This window comes from Mercenaria mercenaria, chromosome 11, assembly GCF_021730395.1.
Source record: "Mercenaria mercenaria strain notata chromosome 11, MADL_Memer_1, whole genome shotgun sequence".
NCBI lineage: Eukaryota > Metazoa > Mollusca > Bivalvia > Venerida > Veneridae > Mercenaria > Mercenaria mercenaria.
This window is the reverse complement of record NC_069371.1, coordinates 10,420,860-10,442,396: the sequence shown is the minus strand read 5'-3', so window position 1 is coordinate 10,442,396 and position 21,537 is coordinate 10,420,860. Positions and strand designations below refer to the sequence as shown.

The window sequence follows — 21,537 nt, the reverse complement described above, 5'->3', positions numbered from 1 at the left end:
AATTTGGTAAAACTTGCGCAATATACAAGCACCTTGCAACACCAGATTTGTCCCACAATTCCGTAGACATAAACTTCCTTTCAGCAAATAAGTTCGAGCAAAATGGTAGTGTCATTTTCCTTCCAACTTGTATCTTCTTACATCTGTTTAGATAATCGTAAAATAGATAGCACACTTTTAAATTCCCTTTAAAGAGGTTACACTAAATTAATAAAACCAAGTTTCGGCTTGCTAACTTTGATGAAATGGCAGGAACCGTGTTTATTTACTGGAGCAAAGTTCAGAGATAGATTTATTCGTGTAAATGTGTACGTCATATGGACACAACAAATATCACACTATTCAATAGCACATATTATAACACAGTTTAGGTATCACAGACATACTGACCCTGTGAACTGCCTTAATACACAGAATTTTTTCTGATAATCCCCCAATATATATTGAATGATGTAGACAAATGCCCCAGTCAGGGTGCATAAACGGGTCTAAGATTTCAATGTTTTCACAGATATTCTGCAAATGTATGGTCAGTCCATAAATCAAAAGATTTTTCAGTCTGAATTTACAGACTGGGTATCCCGGCACAACCAGTTTCAAACTGGTCAAGGGCTGTGGATCCTCAGACAAGTGGCGATCCGATCCGCAAGTCGGAGCTGACGATTCACAGATTGAACCACGGATCAAAAGCAAAAATGCAAGACTGTTATATAAGTACCATTTTCTGTATGGAATCTATAGTTTGCAGTTCTAATGGTGCTCAATTTAACACTTTTGACTTATGTTTAATGTTTTGCTCATTAAGTCAAGCATAGCAATAGGATTGTAACTAATTAACTTCAGTAATGTTCGGTCATACTTGCAGACGAACGATACATGATGTCGGTCATTGATATCACAATATTACAATATTGCAGTTTCACATTTTTTGATAATAAAACTTTATTTATTTGAAAGAAATTGCATTTCAAACTTTTCATTGAATTTAATTTCTTAAATGATAAATGTTTATTCACTGTTTTGACAGATTTCACATTGATTTAAGTTCGAATATAAGACCGATGCTAAATGTACCTAAGACATTTGTTTACATCCAGTTTAGAAACTGACAACCCGTAATCGACTTAGTTGTGTAAGAAAAATCATTGGAGACGTTTCATGAGGCTTTAATTTAGTTTTATTGATAGACTTTTACATATTGCATGCATTTATGAAAAAGATCACAATCAAACAATCTCGACAATGACAAATATCCGTACTCGAACATTTGGTTTAATTCGTGGATATCCGAGTCCAAATAATAGGACATTTCTAGACAGCGGGATAACTTTTGACGGTCTCTGTCATGTTGAAACTTATTCTGCATACTTATGTTAGGAAATCCCCAATGAAAATTTGTTTGGAACGTATCTGGTACATGTAAAGTATTTGTAATGATTACATCTCTGATAATTCATGTTGACATTAAAGCATAAACTTGCCTCGCTGACATTTTATGAATGTATATTTTGTGTTTTGTTTCTGCAATTGAGTGTTATTGGCAGTTTGTTGTTTATTGAAATTGGTGTCAGGTTAAATATCTCCTCGCACCTGTCACATCATATTTTTGAAGATTTAATGTCCTATTTAATATTATGGATTAAATTCAACCCACTTTTAGTTTCAACACGAGTATTAATGTTTAATTTATTAAAGCAAGTAAGTCTGACCAGTATATTATGACTTTTTTAGTTTTCTTAATCTCTTTGTTTTCCTAACAGTAAAATGCAGATACAGGTAAGGCTTAGAGGGATGACAGGGTACCGCCTTGAAAAAAATACCGTGGTATACCACGCTTTTTTCCTAATTACCGCGGTATATACCATGGTATACCATCATATTTATCATAAGACTTACAGCAATGGTAGTGGTCATAAAAATATTGAAAAACTCTCAGAAATACTTAATTTATTATGAGCAACAACGAAGACTAGTTACTTGACTAGAATTAAAGAAAAAAAGTACACTGGAATATTAACTTGACCAATGACTAGTTAGATTAATGACCCTTAGTATTTTTTACCAGCGTGTATTCGTTGGAAGACGCCATATTGTCTCTAGGGAAGCACTGGATCACATGTATATAGGTCGCGCTTGTTTGAAGTTCAATTCGTGCACCCGTTTGATAAACCAGTAACGTTTATGAAGGCTTCATCAGATTGTTTTCAAACAAAAAAAAAATAAATTTTGACTGAACATTTTCCATACTATTTATTTCTTTTTTTAATACGTGCAAATACATACTGGGATATTTTAAACTATCATTTAAACAAGAAGTCGGGACTCGCCGAATTTACCAGACTCAAAGTAAAAAGAAGTGCGCCCATGACGTCATCCATCTATACGGAATAATCTGGAGGTTTTCGAAGTTTTGATTGGGGATCACGTGGTCGATCATACATGTTCAATTGCACCATTGGGTGGTTATTTTTGGAAACTAATAATAGTAGCATGGGAATTCCAGAGATATAAATCGGAAAATCATGCATGGTGTCAATTGCTGTTACGGAAGGCTACATAGACTATATTGAAAATAAACAGAGGTAGGGATAATGTTGATAAAATACCGGTATTCCCTGATGGTACCGCGGTATCATACCACGGGAAGATGGTACCACGGTTACCGGTATACCGGTAATACCGCGCACCTCTAACAACTATATAAAATATCAGATCATAAAATTTATATAAGTCATCCCGATAAGCCAAATGAGTAAGGCTAGTTTCCGACCGCTTAACAAGGTTTCTGTCCAGTTTTGCCAAAATGCAAGTTCAACTCTTTGGTTTATTGCCCAACACTTTCTATCAACATAAATGCTTTAAAAGCATACCATTTAAGTTTCAAGTTTCTTACTGAATCCCTGGCATGATCTGTAATCTTGAAAGTCACCAGTAGGAAGTCGGGCTGAAAATTTACAACCTAAATCCGACCATGTGTTACGTATTTTCGCTCCACAAAAAGGAACAGCACTAAATTTTCACGGTAGTTTCTTTACATAGAACACTCATAAATCAAGTCTGGTAACAAACATCATAACCAACATGGCAGATCAATATACTGTAGGCACACTTGCCTGAATTGGCAGCTAGATTACAGGGGATAGGGTAAAGTAAATGGTAGGCAATAGTTAGTGCATTATCTAAGGAACTATATTATGTGCATAATAGGTCGTGAGAACCTAGGTGTCACATCTGCTACATTGATCGCTGTCGCGAATGACAATGTATCACATTATTGCAAAGCTTTTGACACGCCAAACATTTCAAGATACTTAGAAAATTAAGAAAACTGTTGCAAGGACAGGTATCAGGATTGCAAATTGTCAAAATAATTTAAAAATAGTATGCTTCACAGTTTTGGGAGGAAACAAATGTTAAGGAATATACATTTCGTGCAAAAGATACATATGCAACTAATAAATTTGGCTTGTAAAGATTTTTATCATACAAATTCATTCCTCAATATTGACAGAAAACTACGTATAACCTTCATTTATGCATGCAGTCGTCCTCAAATCTTTTAAGTTAAAAACTGCAGTTTTGATTTAAAATTACTTCATGATTTATCCAGTCTATAGATCTATAGACTGAAAAGTCTTCAAATTTACAAATTGTCTGTATATTTACAGAATATCTGTAAAAATGACGAAAATCCTAGACCTGATAAGACCTGACAACGTCTATTTACATTTTAACATCTGTTTGTTATGTCAGTAAGTCTGTGTTAGGTGACAACGCAAATTAAAAATAAATAAGATGTAAATTAACAAAGTGTTGAAGGTTAAATGAGGATGTACACTAATACAATGTACTTTGGACACATGATTTCTTTGTTCAAACAAGCATCTGTAGTTGAACAACAGTCGAGAAATGTAAATCATTTTTACTATTAAAACATGGTCGTTTTTTAGCTCACCTGTCACAAAGTGACAAGGTGAGCTTTTGTGATCGCGCGGCGTCCGTCCGTCCGTAAACTTTTGCTTGTGACCACTCTAGAGGTCACATTTTTCATGGGATCTTTATGAAAGTTGGTCAGAATGTTCACCTTGATAATATCTAGGTCAAGTTCGAAACTGGGTCACGTGCCGTCAAAAACTAGGTCAGTAGGTCTAAAAATAGAAAAACCTTGTGACCTCTCTAGAGGCCATATATATTTCACAAGATCTTCATGAAAATTAATCAGAATGTTCACCTTGATGATATCTAGGTCAAGTTCGAAACTGGGTCACGTGGGGTCAAAAACTAGGTCAGTAGGTCTAAAAATAGAAAAACCTTGTGACCTCTCTAGAGGCCATATTTTTCATGAGATCTTCATGAATATTGGTCAGAATGTTCACCTTGATGATATCTAGGTCAAGTTCGAAACTGGGTCACGTGGGGTCAAAAACTAGGTCATTAGGTCTAAAAATAGAAAAACCTTTTGACCTCTCTAGAGGCCATATTTCTCAATGGATCTACATGAAAATTGGTCAGAATGTTCAGCTTAATGATATCTAGGTCAGGTTCGAAACTGGGTCACGTTGGGATAAAAACTAGGTCAGTAGATCTAAAAATAGAAAAACCTTGTGACCTCTCTAGAGGCCATATTTTTCATGAAATCTTCATGAATATTGGTCAGAATGTTCACCTTGATGATATCTAGGTCAGGTTCGATACTGGGTCATGTTGGATCAAAAACTAGGTCAGTAGGTCTAAAAATAGAAAAACCTTGTGACCTCTCTAGAGGCCATATTTCTCAATGGATCTTCATGAAAATTGGTCAGAATGTTCACCTTGATGATATCTAGGTCAAGTTCGAAACTGGGTCACGTGCGGTCAAAAACTAGGTCAATAGGTCTAAAAATAGAAAAAGCTTGTGACCTCTCTAGAGGCCATATTTTTCAATGGATCTTCAGGAAAATTGGTCAGAATGTTTACCTTGATGATATCTAGATCAAGTTCGAAACTGGGTCACATGGGGTTAAAAACTAGGTCAGTAGATCTAAAAATAGAAAAACCTTGTGACCTCTAGAGGCCATATTTTTCATGAGATCTTCATGAATATTGGTCAGAATGTTCACCTTGATGATATCTAGGTCAGGTTTGAAACTGGGTCATGTGGGGTCAAAAACTAGGTCAGTAGGTCTGAAAATAGAAAAACCTTGTGACCTCTCAAGAGGCCATATTTCTCAATGGATCTTCATGAAAACTGGTGAAAATGTTCAGCTTGATGATATCTAGGTCAGGTTCGTAACTGGGTCATGTGCGGTCAAAAACTAGGTCAGTAGGTCGAAAAATAGAAAAACCTTGTGACCTCTCTAGAGGCCATATTTTTCACGAGATCTTCATGAAAATTGGTGAGAATGTTCACCTTGATGATATCTAGGTCAAGTTTAAAAGTGGGTCACATGCCTTCAAAAACTATGTCATTAGGTCAAATAATAGAAAAAGCTTGTGACCTCTCTGGAGGCCATATTTTTCAATGGATCTTCATGAAAATTGGTCAGAATTTTTTATCTTGATGATATCTAGGTCACATGTGCTCAAAAACTAGGTCACTATGTCAAATAATAGAAATAACGACGTCATACTCAGTTCAACACTGGGTTATGTGGGGATAGGTGAGCGATTCAGGACCATCATGGTCCTCTTGTTTCTTTTACCTGTAGGCTAAATTAGCCCCATTGGAAGATATGCCCAAGTATTGCAAAGCTAATTGGAACAGGCTGGTCACATTTTGCTGGCTGATCAGCCCAGGCTGATTGAGCTTACATTTATGAAGTCTTCAAGAAGTTTGAAATTATGGCCATATCACATACAATGACTTGATGGCGATTCAAACTATGCGCTAACATTGCCCCCGCTTTGCAGAACCTGTTATAAATTTTTTTCCATTGCTTTCAGGCCAAGCGCACAAAGAAGGTTGGGATCACTGGGAAGTATGGAACCAGATATGGTGCCTCCCTCAGAAAAACTGTAAAGAAAATGGAAATTTCTCAGCACTCCAAATACACATGTCCTTTTTGTGGCAAGGTTTGTCATCAATATTATTTTTTGCAGGTGTTCTGAAATGATTAAGTTAACTTGTACTTTATGTTGAAGCACATAAAAGTCCAATTAACTCATTTATTTAACTTTTGAAATTTTGCAAGTAACATTTTACTATGGAATGCTATACATTTAAATAGTCTCACAGATGTATTATTGTACCCCCCGACAACAAATTTGTAAGGGGGGTAATACTGGTTTCAGGTTGTCTGTCTGTCTGTCCGTCCGTCTGTCTGGCCGTCTGTCCGTAGACGCAATCTTGTGCGCACCATCTCTCCTTATCCCCATGACAGAATTTAATGAAACTTCACACAAGTGATCAGTACCAACAGTAGTTGTGCATGGGGCATGTTAGGTTCTTTTAGAAAAAAAATTTGCAGAGTTATGGGACTTTGTTTTTTTGTTACAATACTATATACATAGACACAATCTTGTGCGCACCATCTCTCCTCATCCCCTTGACACAATTTAATGAAACTTCACACAAGTGATCAGTACCAACAGAAGTTGTGCATGGGGTATGTTAGGTTCTTTTAGAAAAACAATTTGCAGAGTTATGGGACTTTGTTTTTTTGTTACTATACTATAATTATACATAGACACAATCTTGTGCGCACCATCTCTCCTCATCCCCTTTACACAATTTAATGAAACTTCACACAAGTGATCAGTAACAACAGTAGTTGTGCATGGGGCATGTTAGGTTCTTTCAGAAAAAAAATTTGCAGAGTTATGGGACTTTGTTTTTAGCTCGACTATTCGAAGAATAGTCTAGCTATTCTACTCGCCCTGGCGTCGGCGTCGGCATCAGCGTCACACCTTGGTTAAGTTTTTGCATGCAAGTACATACAGCTGTCATTTAAAGGCATATAGCTTTGAAACTTATTTATTCTTTTTCTAGGTCAATTATCAACCTCACTGGGTCAAGTTCCATAACTCTAACATGTATTTTGAGCAAATTATGCCCCCTTTTGGACTTAGAAAATTCTGGTTAAAGTTTTACATGCAAGTTACTATCTCCAAAACTAATGTAGATCAGGGTTCTCCCCAGGCCAATTAAGCATAGCGCATCCGCTATCCTTTAATGACAGAACCATACAAACCGCTACTCTTTGATCTCCCCGCTACTCCTTTAACACAGACCGCTACCCTTAAAAGTTTATCAATAATGTAATACACACAACTGATAAAGCGTATCTAAAATTAGCCTGAAGCTACAGCTGACAGGTGGTTTTCGGGAAAAATCAATACTGTGTCACTCAGCACCCACAGAAGTGAGAAAATGACGTAATAATTGTACATTGATTGGATTATGGACACAACTGTCGGCGTCTTGTTTGAAACTTCTTTGAACAATTTCTTGTGAATTGATTAAGGAGTTTTAGTGAATATATGATGAAAACAATTGGGAATGTCGGTGTTTAACTTTGTCATTTCAAAATGTCAATCTCAGGAAAGGATTATTAAAGATGTCCTTGAACTTGCAGCAAATTCAGGTGAGTAAATGATTAAAGTAATTAAATAGTACAGATCTAATCAAAGCAGCAATTTTGTTTTTGAGTAAATAATTAAGTAATCAAGATTTAAAATGAAGCAGATAATAAGATTAGCAGTCATTAATATTTGGAATTTACACATATATAATGGACTTACTGTTAAATTTTACCTGATCGGTAATTAATTTCTAAGTAACAAAATTCTTGGAATATGTTTGTGATAGCCAACTGTGAGTCCCTGCAGCAGAAGGAAGCCCATGAAATCATAGTCTGAGTTCATATGTAAAGATTTGGTAGAGTCATATCCACAGCTTGTAACCATTGCTACAGTTAGGCTTCTGGTTCCTGCATCCACTGCAAGTACTACACAACACTTTAATTTTTAAAAAAAATACAGTATCAAAAAAAAAATAAAAAATGAACGGTATAATTCAGTCGGAGATAAGATTAATTCTTGTGTTAGCTCTACAACAAAATGTTTCTTGTTTTGCTGTTGATGTTTAATTCATTCGATTACTAGTAATGCCACTGTCCTTTTCTACTTTCAGACTGTGAAAGAGGGTTTTCTTCACTGAAGAGAATAAAAACAACACATTCAGGGCCCTCTCTACATTTTGGGGGATTGGGGCCGGGGCCCTTGGAGGGGGGAATTTCGCGTCGTTTTCAAGGGAGGGGGGAATTCATTCTGGAGATATGACATCTGAACATAACCCCTTAAATTAAGGTCAATTGAGTATTACAGATATCAAACTAATGTGAATATATCTGAAGTATTGTACAGAACATAATCTACTGAAAACAGGCAACTTTTATTTTCTTTTATTAAATCAATTAGGTGACATCCAATCGAGGTTCACATGTCGTCATTAACGGAAGCACTAGCAGTATCCACGGACATTGTCTCAGCAGCAGCCGGAGCAGTGCTTCCCTTCATCATATCTACCTGACTGTGCATGTCTGGCCCTGATGAAACAGCGGTGTCCGTGACAGTAGTTTGTTTTTTGAGAGCATGCTGCTTAAAAAGCAAATCTATTTTTGCGCATTTCGCCCCAGTTGCATCTGTGATCTTTTTACTGTATGATGTACATTATGCAACATTTTTTTTCAAAGGGAAGTAACTTTGCATACATGCATCCGGGGAACTGAAAAACGAGCGTATTATACGGATCAGTAAAACCAGGGGTTCCACTAGACCTGAAAACCAAAGAGTCCCGGGACCCTTGGGTCCAAATTTTGAAGGGTCCCTTTTCAAAATACAAGAGTCCTGCCCCAACACATCGATACAATTGACTATATTTTCTTATAAAGTAATACTACGTAATTAATAGCTACTACAACCAAGAACATCTTACAGCATAATAACAATTTCTGTTTCAGGTCATATAATCTCATATTGTAAATAAATTTTTATCAAAATTCATTTTAATTTGATGAGGTTTTTCTTCAATATTTTTGTTTGTTAGCAGAAAAGTGCTAAAACACTCTGTAAAAATGTATCCAAAAACGTACTATCCGGATACTGGTACACTTCTGGAATGTCGTCTGAAATGTTGTTTTTTGCCAGTTACTTGGTCCACTAAGGTAAACCAGAGATAGTTCCTCAAATAATGATGCTACTTTTCATTAAAAATTGCATTGAAAGTCAAGTTTTTAAGTGAATTTTGGAAAAATTGCATATGTCATCGGGTGTAATTAGAATCGTGAATGGACATTCTATACTTATTTTTACTTTCCAAATTCATTTAAATTTGTGGATTTTCTCGTTGAAGTTAAGGTACAATCATTAAACAATGATCTAATTTAAAGTTTGCATGAAGAAATCTTGCAGGACACTTTTCACATGCTCGGTAATCAGCTGGTCGCTTAATTACGATAATTTAATAATTGGCGCCTTTTTTGACAGTATGCAGGCTCAATACGGGTAACGCTTTATCAATGAATTAATGTTAACACTTCATTGATTCTCATTACCTATGTGCACTCGCCGTGACGTAACTTGCTGATAAAGAAAAATCAGCGTGGCATGTCCACAGGATAAAGGGCGGGAATTTAGCAGAAGATCAAAGGCAGGAAGGAGGGCATGACCGCGAGTGTTTACTTTGAATACGTGTTTATCGTGGACATGGTTTTACTTTGGGAAATGACTGATAAGAGGAAGGATTATCAAAGGAAAATGTCTCCGGGTCCCGAGTGACGCACAGGCAATTATCATGGTCCTTTGAGCGTCTTTTGAAAATCTCCCGGACCCGGGCTCCTGAGACTATCGGGTATCGATTTTTTTCTTGATTTTTTTTTCTTTCGAGGGGGAATTTTTCTATACTTGGGGGGAAAGAAACATACTATTTCGAGGGGGGAATGGGGCCGAATTTCGGCCCCAAAAATCGGCAAACGAGGGCCCTGACATTGGTCAAGACTCACAGATCAACACAACACTGAACTGTCTCTTAATAATTGCCATTCAAGGACCTAAGTTGGAAGACTTTCAATTTGAACATTCAGTAGAGTTGTGGCATAAGGAGAAGCCAAGAAGATGTTTGATATTAACTTTAGTGCTTTACAAATAACTGTGAACTGTGACAGTGAGATGAAAGTGATGTGATGAAAGTTATTTATTATATAATGTATGTGATTACTATACACAGTAGTAATCTGATCAGCATAAGGACAAATTTGTGTGTAATAAAAAATTATATGAACTGCAGAAGTACATGTATAAGTTAACAAAAACAAAGTTTGATTATAACAAATTTGTAGATAGTATAACTGCTTATAATTAAAAGTGATAAAGATACAAATGTTTCACTTAAAAGTATATGTGGTTGAACTTGCTAAAAAGACAACCCTCTTAAGCCCCTCACAAACACACCAGTTTGGCTACCGCGTGCTTCCAGCTATCCCTTAATTTTTTTCTGGGGAGAACCCTGTAGATATTGAATTGAAACTTCACATCGGTCTTCGGGGTTATAAAACTAGTTGATAGCAGCAAGTCCCATAACTCTGACCTTCATTTTGGCCAAATTATGCCCCCTTTTGGACTTAGAAAATTCTGGTTAAAGTTTTGCGTGCAAGTACATACAGCTATTACCAAAAGGCATATAGATTTGAAACTTATTTTTTCTTTTTCTAGATCAATTACCTACATCACTAGGTCAAGTCCAATAACTCTGACATGTATTTTGGGCAAATTATGCCCCCTTTTGGACTTAGAAAATTCTGGTTAAAGTTTTGCATGCAAGTACATACAGCTATTACTAAAAGGCATATGGATTTAAAACTTATTTTTTCTTTTTCTAGATCAATTACCTACCTCACTGGGTCAAGTCACATAACTCTGACATGTATTTTGGGCAAATTATGCCCCCTTTTGGACTTAGAAAATTCTGGTTAAAGTTTTACATGCAAGTTACTATCTCCAAAACTAATGCAGATATTGAATTGAAACTTCACATGTGTCTTCGGGGTTATAAAACTAGTTGACAGAATCAAGTCCTATAACTCTGACATGTATTTTGGGCAAATTATGCCCCCTTTTGGACTTAGAAAATTCTGGTTAAAGTTTTACATGCAAGTTACTATCTCCAAAACTAATGCAGATATTGAATTGAAACTTCACATGGGTCTTCGGGGTTATAAAACTAGTTGACAGAATCAAGTCCCATAACTCTGGCATGTATTTTGGGCAAATTATGCCCCCTTTTGGACTTAGAAAATTCTGGTTAAAGTTTTACATGTAAGTTATTATCTCCAAAACTAATGCAGATATGGAATTGAAACTTAACATGTTTCTTCGGGGTTATAAAACTAGTTGATAGCATCAAGTCCCATAACTCTTGATATGCATTTTGGTCAAATTATGTCCCCTTTCGAACTTAAAACTCTTTTGATATTTAACATTTTGGGTAATAATTTCCTGCTTCTGTGACAATATTTCGAATAGTCGAGCTTGGCTGCTTACGGACAGCTCTTGTTTTGTTACTATACTATATACATAGACACAATCTTGTGCGCACCATCTCTCCTCATCCCCTTGACACAATTTAATGAAACTTCACACAAGTGATCAGTAACAACAGTAGTTGTGCATGGGGCATGTTAAGTTCTTTCAGTGACAAAAATTCCAGAGTTATGGGACTTTGTTTCTTGTTAACATACTATGTACATACAGTCTGCATATGCAATCTTGTGCGTGCCTAATCTACCAAACCCTTACACACAATTTAATGAAACTTCACACAAGTGATTAGTACCAACCCCAGTTGTGCAAGGTGCATGTTACATTCTTTTAGATAAATATTCTGCATAGTTATGGGACTTTGTTTTTTGTTACTATACTGTATACATACAGTCTATATACATACAGTCCACATAATTATGCAATCTTGTGTGCGTCAGATTGCAATGTACTGTGTCAGTGCATGCGGGGGGGGTACATTCATCACCTTTAGTGATAGCTCTAGTTAAATTCAGGTGACTATTTAATCTCATTTCAATATGGATTTCAGTTTTGTATTTTATTATGAGTTTATTAGATACCAGAACTTTGCAACAATCCTTTTAAAGGTGGTAATTACAAAAAAAAATGAAAGGCAATATATTTCAGTAATATAATACCAAGTGAAAAATAAATGTCATGTGTAACTAACTTGAATGAGATTAACGACCATCCAGCTTTTCTTGGCTCATACTGCTTTTCGTGAACTTTTAGGGTCATTGGACGTCTGTCATTACTCTGTCAGTCATCTACAATTGACGGTTTAGTTTCATAATAGCCTAGCAGTCAAATTGGCCAAGTCGACAATAGTGGTTCTTGAATTTTATTCTTAGCACTTCAGAGCACAATGTAAACAAGACAAGTAATTGCGATACGTCTTTGTTTTTCATCTTTCGTCAACACATTTTCTGTTATACGCTGTATAGAGGTCGCATTTTATGCCCAGTCTTCAAGAAAATATTGGACAATTTCAAAAAAAGATCATATTTGGTTAAAAACTACAAAAAAGCAGAATGCAGATGTATGAAACTGGGGTTGAATAACAGGCAAAAGTGAAAGGCATGTAAGAAATGTATCATCATATATTATGAAATTAATCCTCAAAAGTAAGTAGAACGTCTAAAAAAGCCCTCAATCCCTGAATTTTTTTGTGAGATGAGTGTAGGAACACTGCATTTTATAGTAAGAACTAGGTCACCGTCTGGCAAGCGATAAGGGCCATCTTGACCCTCTTTTTACACAGTTTCTTTCGCCAGAGACGTAAAAAATGGTACTAGTAGCATCCTCACTTTGCACTCAGCATTAAGTGGATATTGCTAAGACTGGTCAGCCTGTTATCAATTTAATGTGACTGGATGGGGTATCATGTTGCTTGTCTATTGTGTGATATTCCAATGAGGCAGCACTGTAAAGTTGGGCCTTGTGCTCACTGCTACAAGTAGACACCAAAAAAAAAATTTGTTGAAAAAGACGTTTAACTGGAACACAAACACACAGTTTCTTCAAAAGTCCTGTAGTTAGATAGAATGCGTATGCTTTCAGATATTGATCATGTAAAGTTAAACTTATCAACTCACTGTTACCAAACTGTTTCAGGATGCTATGAAAAGACGAGCTGTTGGTATCTGGTCATGCAGTAGATGTAGAAAAGTTGTAGCTGGTGGCGCTTGGGTATACAGGTGAGTAGACAGTCGTACATCAAACAGATTTAGCTGCTTTCCTGATATAATGTAAACCTTAATAACCATGGTTTCAAAAATACCTGGTAATTATGTCTTCCACCACACAGTGGTGTGGGAGACATACTGATTTACTCCAGTCTGTGTGTGTGTGTGTCTGTGTGTCTGTCACAAAGCTTGTCCGCACTCTAAGTCGAACATTTCTCATCCGATTTTCACCAAACTTGAACAAAATGTGTAAAACCATGAGACCTCGGCCAAGTTCGATAACTAGCCAAATCGGTCCAGGCGTCTTGGAGTTATGGCCCTTTAATTACCAAAAATCGGCCTTTTTACTCTTGTCCGCACTCTAATTCAAACATTTATCATCCAATCCTCACCAAACTTGAACAAAATGTGTTTGACCATGAGACCTCAGCTAAGTTTGATAACTAGCTAAATCGGTCCAGGCATTTTGGAGTTACAGCCCTTGAATTATTGAAAAATCTGCCTTTTTACTCTTGTCCGCACTCTAAGTCGAACATTTCTCATCCGATCTTCACCAGACTTGAACAAAATGTGTTTTGACCATGAGACCTCAGCCAAGTTCGATAACTAGCCAAATCGGTCCAGGCATTTTGGAGTTACGGCCCTTGAATTTCTGAAAAATCTGCATTTTTAGCTCACCTGTCACATAGTGACAAGGTGAGCTTTTGTGATCACCCTTCGTCCGTGCATCTGTCAACAATTTCTTGTCTGCACGATAGTGGTTTCATTTATGATTTTATTTTAACCAAACTTATACACAACTTGTATCACCATTAAGATCTCGGTTCCTTTCTTGAACTGGCCAGATCCCATTATAGGTTTCAGAGTTATGGCCCCTGAAAGGGCCAAAAATAGCAGCTTTATTTATGATTTGATTTTTACCAAACTGGCACACAACTTGTATCACCATAAGATCTTGGTTCCTTTCTTGAACTGGCCAGATCTCATTATGGGTTCCAGAGTTATGGCCCCTGAAAGGGTCAGAATTAGCTATTTTGACCTTGTCTGCACAATAGCAGCTTCATTTATGATTTTATTTTAACCAAACTTGCACACAGCTAGTATCACCATAAGATCTTGGTTCCTTTCTTGAACTGGTGAGATTCCTTTATGGGTTCTAGAGTTATGGCCCTTGAAAGGGCCGAAATTAGCTATTTTGACCTTGTCTGCACAATAGCAGCTTCATTTATGATTTGAAAATAACCAAACTTGCACAAAACTTGTGTCACCATAAGATTTTAACCAAACTTGCACACAACTTGTATCACCACAAAGTCTTGGTTCCTTTCTTGAACTGGCCAAATTCCATCATGGGTTCCAGAGTTATGGCCCCTTTAAGGTCCAAAATTGGCTATTTTGGCTTTTGCAGCCAAATAGAGACTTCATTTATGGTTTTGTTTGATACAAACTTCCAAAATATCTTCAACAACAATAAATCTTAGATTCCATGACAAATCAGATCCAATTGTAGGTTCCAGAGTTATTTTATATCTGATTACTTCCCCTGATTGTAATCAAAATGGCATTATATCAGTAAGTACTTATAGGACTTATTTGAAATTTCATAATTGTCATTAGTTGGACTAAGACAATCAGCGTAGAGAACTATGGACTGATTTTATGTCAAATTACCTCCCTTTATTTCAAATTAAAATGGGTATATCTCCGTTACTAATGAAGATACTGATCTGAAATTTCATTTATGTCAACAGATTTATTTGGCAGAGCCTTCTTTTGTTCACTTACAATATTTTTTTTTTTTTAATTACTTCCCTTTTATGTTACTATAAATAGCTTATTTTTAGGAACTTTTTAATTATTGGGCGTAGGGAAAAACCAAGACCACTTTTCTGTGGTACAACATGGATGGTACCTCCAATTTTTAGGTGCATTTTGACATATCTGTACCTTGTAAGAATTGTTTTTTCTTTTTGGTTAAATTTCTTCCCATTGTTGTTCCTGTCCTTTGAACTTAAATATTTTTACTGAGGACCTTCTTGTCCTCAAGTGCAATGATAACAGGTGAGCGATATAGGGCTATCATGGGCGTCTTGTCCGCTCTCTTAAGTCGGAACATATCTCATCCGAACTTCACCAAACTTGAACAAAATGTGTTTGGCCTTAAGACCTTAGCCAAGTTCGATAACTAGCCAAATCCGCCCAGGCTTTTTTTGATTTATGGCCCTTGAATTACTGATTGGATCCATTTATCTAAGCCATCTAGAGACACTAGATATTTTTCATAGGGGCAGTTGTGGGAGACATGCGCTTTTCTCAAAAGCATCTCTAGTAGAGTTTAGTAGGTTATCTCTTCACTTGCGGGGGGTGGGGGTTGAATGGCATCAGATTGAATGTGAAACTTGGTAAAGCATATAATAAGACCTAAGTTGTGATTGCATTTGGGTTCAGAGGAGTCAGAGTCAAATAATAAAAAAAAATACAGCTGAAGCCGAATTGCTAGGGATCGATTTATTATGTCTCCCCCAGGAGACATATGTTTTTGCCCTGTCCCTCCGTCCGTCACCATTTCCGAGCAATAACTGGAGAACCATTTGACCTAGAACCTTCAAACTTCATAGGGTTATAGGGCTGCTGGAGTAGACGACCCCTATTGATTTTGGGATCTCTCCGTCAAAGGTCAAGGTCACAGGGGCCTGAACATTGAAAACCATTTCCGATCAATAACTAGAGAACCACTTGACCCAGAATGTTGAAACTTCATAGGATGATTGGTCATAAAGAGTAGATGACCCCTTTTGATTTTGGGGTCACTCCATCAAAGGTCAAGGTCACAGGGGCCTGAACATGGAAAACCATTTCTGATCAATAACTAGAGAACCACTTGACCCAGAATGTTGAAACATCATAGGATGATTGTACATGCAAAGTAGATGACCCCTATCGACTTTGGGGTCACTCCATTAAAGGTCAAGGTCACAGGGGCCTGAACATTGAAAACCATTTCCAGTCAGTAACTTGAGAACCACTTGACCCAGAATGTTGAAACTTAAAAGGATGATTGGTCATGCAGAGTAGATGACCCCTAACGATTTTGGGGTCACTCTTTGAAAGGTCAAGGTCACAGGGGCCCGAACATTGAAAACCATTTCCGGTCAGTAACTTGAGAACCACTTGACCCAGAACGATGAAACTTCTTAGGATGATTGGTCATGCAGAGTAGATGACCCCTAACGATTTTAGGGTCACTCTGTTAAAGGTCAAGGCCACAGGGGCCTGAACATGGAAAACCATTTCCAATCAATAATTTGAGAACCTCTCGACCCAGAATGTTGAAACTTCATAGGATGATTGTTCATGCAGAGTAAATGACCCCTATTGTTTTTGGGGTCACTCCGTTAAAGGTCAAGGTCACAGGGGCCTGAACATTGATAACCAGTTCCGATCAATAACTTGAGAACCACTTGACCCAGAATGTTGAAACTTCATAGGATGATTGAACATGCAGAGTAGATGAACCCTATTGATTTTGGGGTCAGTTTATTAAAGGTCAAGGTCACAGTGGCCTGTTCATGTAAAATCATTTTTATACGCCCGTTTGAAAAACGGGACGTATTATGGGAACGCCCCTGGCGGGCGGGCGGCGTCCACAGACTTTGTCCGGAGCATATCTTCTACATGCATGAAGGGATTTTGATGAAACTTGGCACAGTTGTTCACCATCATGAGGCGGAGTGTCATACGCAAAAACCAGGTCTAAGGTCAAGGTCACACTTAGAGGTCAAAGGTCAAATTCAAGAATGACTTTGTCCGGAGCATATCTTCTTCATGCATAGAGGGATTTTGTTGAAAGTTGGCACAATTGTTCATCATCATTAGACGGAGTGTCATGCGCAAGAACCAGGTCCCTAGGTCTAAGGTCAAGGTCACACTTAGAGGTCAAAGGATACAAGAATGAAAACTTTGTCCGGAGCATATCTTCTTCATGCATAGAGGGATTTTGATATAACTTGACACAAATGTTCACCACCATGAGGCGGAGTGTCATGCGCAAGAACCAGGTCCCTAGGTCTAAGGTCAAGGTCACACTTAGAGGTCAAAGGATACAAGAATGAAAACCTTGTCCGGAGCATTTCTTCTTCATGCATAGAGGGATTTTGATAAAACTTTGCACAAATGTTCACCACCACGAGGCGGAGTGTCATGCGCAAGAACCAGGTCCCTAGGTCAAAGGTCAAGGTCACACTTAGAGGCCAAAGGTCAGATACAAGAATGACTTTGTCCGAAGCATTTCTTCTTCATGCATGGAGGGATTTTGATGTAACTTGGCACAATTATACACCATCATGAGACGAAGTGTCATGCGCTGTTCCCTTCTTTAGAATTACTTCCCCTTGTTGCTACTATAAATAGCTTATATTGTAACTTTTTCATTACTAGTCGTAGAGAAAAATTGAGACCACTTTTCTGTAGTACAACATGCATGCTACATCCAATTATGAGGTTTATTTTGACCAATCTCTACCTGGTAAAGATTTTTGTGTGGACTTACAATTTTTGTTTGGATTTTTTTTTTTTTTTTTTGGATTTTTTTTTTTTTTTTTTTTTTAAGATTATCTTCCCTTAGTTGTTACTATAAATAACTTATATTGTAACTTTTTTATAATTGACCGTAGGGAAAAAACAAGACCACTTTCCTGTGGTACAACATAGATGTTACTTTCAAATTTTAGATGTATTTTAAGGTATCTCTACCTGGTAAGGAGTTTTTTTTGTGGACTTAGAAAAACAAATGACTTACAATGATTACTAAACAACCACAAAATTAGAATTCCATTTGCAAATACAGGTGCTAGAGTAAAGAAATTTGCTGTGACGGGCGTATATTGTGACATTCTGGCACTCTTGTTTGGAAATAACTTGAGAACCACTTGACCTACAATGTTGAAACTTAATAGGATGATTGGACATGCAGAGTAGATGACCCCTATTTATTTTGAGGTCACTTGATCAAAGGTCAAGGTCACAGGAGCCTGAACAGTGACTTGAGAACCACTAGGCCAAGAGTGTTGAAATTTAGCGGGATGACTGGACATGCCAAGTAGATGATCCCTATTGCAGCCAACCATCAGTGTCTCTTTGACTTTCGCTCCTGACCCCTATTGACTTCTTGCCTATAGGACTTTGCATTGGGGGAGACATGCGCTTTTTATGCCCCCGAAGGGAGGCATATAGTTTTTGAACCGTCTTGTCTGTCGGTCTGTCCGCATTTTTCGTGTCCGGTCCATATCTTTGTCATCGATGGATGGATTTTCAAATAACTTGGCATGAATGTGTACCACAGTAAGACGACGTGTTGCGCGCAAGACCCAGGTCCGTAGCTCAAAGGTCAAGGTCACACTTAGACATTAAAGGTTATTGCATTGATGGGCGTGTCCGGTCCATATCTTTGTCATCGATGGATGGATTTTCAAATAACTTGGCATGAATGTGTACCACAGTAAGACGATGTGTTGCGCGCAAGACCCAGGTCCGTATCTCAATGGTCAAGGTCACACTTAGACATTAAGGGATAGTGCATTGATGGGCGTGTCCGGTCCATATCTTTGTCATCGATGGATGGATTTTCAAATAACTTGGCATGAATGTGTACCACAGTAAGACGATGTGTCGCGCGCAAGACCCAGGTCCGTATCTCAAAGGTCAAGGTCACACTTAGACATTAAGGGATAGTGCATTGATGGGCGTGTTCGGTCCATATCTTTGTCATCGATGGATGGATTTTCAAATAACTTGGCATGAATGTTTACCACAGTAAGACGACGTGTCATGTGCAAGACCCAGGTCCGTAGCTGAAAGGTCAAGGTCACACTTAGATGTTAAAAGTCTTTTTTCATGGTAGTGCATTGATGGGCTTGTGCGATCCATATCTTTGTCATTCATGCATGGATTTTAAAATAACTACGCATAAATGTGAGACACAGTAAGACGACGTGTCGCGCGCAAGACCCAGCTCCGTAGGTCAAAGGTCCTGAACTCGAACATCGGCCATAACTATTCATTTAAAGTGCCATCGGGGGCATGTGTCATCCTATGGAGACAGCTCTTGTTTACAAAAGCATTTTCTAGTTTACATTAAATTTGGCCTAATAGGTAGCTTGTAAAAAAAATAAGGTTAGGGTTGTATGTGGGGTCAAGATTTGTATCATATAGTGAAAACACTAATTTGAAAACCTTATATGAAACTACTGGCCTGTTATTAAAATAATATTCCACACAAATGGCCTTCGTGACCTTCCATAAAGATTTTTGAAATTACTATTGAAATTCAGTAACTTGCTTCTCTCAAAATACCAGCTAGCCCGCCCACTTAGCTCAGTAGGTAGAGCATTGGTCTACAGATCACGGGGTAGCGAGTTCGATCCTTGGGCAGGGTGTATGTTGTCCGTGACTATGTGATAAACAACATTTGTCTAAAACCATTAGTCCTCCACCTCTTATTCATGAGGGGCTCTTATTCATGAGGGGAAGTTGGCAGTTACTTGCAGGGAACAGGTTTGTCCTGGTACAGAATCCAGGAACACTGGTTAGGTTAACTGCTCACTGTTACATGACTGAAAAACTGTTGAAAAACGGAGTTAAACCCAAAACAGACAAAATCAAAATACCAGCTATCATGAAGATATTTTCAGATCTCATCCCGAAAACAGGTGCACAAAATATTATTGTAAATCAAGTTTCCGTTATCTCAGTAAACTCTCATTCCCTTAGAATTTGAGATACTGAGTTTCAACTGTATTTTGAATTTCAAAGAACATGGCCTCCAGAGGGTCTGGTCACTTTTCCCTTTATTTCGGTAGTGAAAACTTTTAAAATCTCATTGTCAGAAACTGCTGGTCTGATCTTAAAATATTTCTTATGTGGCCCTTTACGATGATTATAGACATTATTCTGTTTTGGCAAAAACATGGCACCAGAGGGGGTTTGGTCACTTTTCCCTGTACTTTTAAAAATCTTCTGGTTTGATATTCTCTTTAAATATCCTGTCATCATTGTTCATTGTAACTCTGGTGAGTTACTAGAGCCATCATGGCCCTCTTGTTCAAGAGACAAAGGTTAGAATTGTAAATTGGTTGGCAAGGCTAAGGACACTAAAAAAACGTTTGCCATAAACATTGAAAAGCTGGTTTCATGGCATTGCCATTGGACTGGATTAGCTGTTGTTTTGTCCTGTCATTTAAATGTATTAGACAGTTATTCAACATAGGTGATGTGTATTCAGTGTTCCTGGAAAAAACTCAAAGAGCTAACATCAACAAAGTCACATAGCAAAACTACTGAGTCAAGTATTTGATGGAAATAATGTCATAATATATGTATAACAAGATTGAGTTCAATAGATACTTAGTGTACATATAAGATTCAAAGCATTTACTTGATAATACCTGTTTGCCTATTTAGCATTTATATGTAATATAAATTATGAGGAACTTCACATATGCATTAATGACTTCAAGTAGCAGTTAAAAGGTAGTCTTAATGTGTTCCAGGATTGTTCTTTGTCAACAATCCTAGAGGTGACACGTTTTGTTTAATCTTCATTAATAGATAATCTCGTAAGATGTAAAAAAAAAAAAAAAACTTGGTCACCAGGTAAAGTTACAGAACATTTGTCTAGGTTAAGATTCATGTGATTCCATATAATGTTATTATGTTTTTTTACATGTGAAATATTCAATATTTCCCTTTATTTCAGTACAACAGCTGCAGCCACAGTGAGAAGTCAAGTGCGCAGATTGAGAGAAATGAAGGAGTCGTAAATCCACTCATTTTTCCTTGTAGTATATGTGCATTAAAACTTCTCAAAAACACTTGTGTCTTATTATATATGAGCAGAACCCAATTCAAAATAACTTCCTTAAGATCCTACAAGGTATAAGGTTAAATGATGGATATATTTGTAGCTTGTTCTAAAGGTAATCAGGTTATGAAAAGGATAAATTTAGATCTACTAATCAGGCAATTCTTAGTTTACTTTTAACGCTAAAACAAAGAAAACATGATGGGGTGGGAGGGAGGGGGCGGGGAATTAAAACTGCTTGAGCGGAGAAACCAAGGGCAGCATTGCTCTCGTTCTCATCATATGAAACTGGAGAAATTAAGGGTGATGCGAAAAGCAGCCATTTAAAGTTTAGTTGGAACTGCAGCATGTTGAGCTTTTGAGAACTAAGAGACTATAAACGTCTACATCAATATATGTTTTTCAAGATAGAACATTGGCAGCAATTACTTTTAGTTGATTGGAGTGCAAGGCAAACTG

At 37.3% G+C, this 21,537-nt stretch overlaps 1 protein-coding gene across 1 annotated transcript; it reads left to right on the top strand.

The window, feature by feature from the left end:
* Positions 1 to 21,088, top strand: LOC123532943 (60S ribosomal protein L37a). Its single transcript, XM_045314565.2, has 4 exons — positions 1 to 105; positions 5,923 to 6,051; positions 13,150 to 13,232; positions 20,974 to 21,088. Exons 1-4 carry the CDS (start codon positions 103 to 105, stop codon positions 21,035 to 21,037), a joined length of 279 nt encoding a protein of 92 aa, XP_045170500.1. The 5' UTR covers positions 1 to 102; the 3' UTR covers positions 21,038 to 21,088.
* Positions 21,089 to 21,537: the final 449 nt, after the last annotated feature.

What these genes read in the sequence shown, in the direction of transcription:
- LOC123532943 (XM_045314565.2), top strand. An exon ending in CATGTCCTTTTTGTGGCAAG is followed by an intron (nt 6,052 to 13,149) that starts GTTTGTCATCAA and finishes AAACTGTTTCAG; the next exon opens with GATGCTATGAAAAGACGAGC. An exon ending in GGTGGCGCTTGGGTATACAG is followed by an intron (nt 13,233 to 20,973) that starts GTGAGTAGACAG and finishes CCTTTATTTCAG; the next exon opens with TACAACAGCTGCAGCCACAG.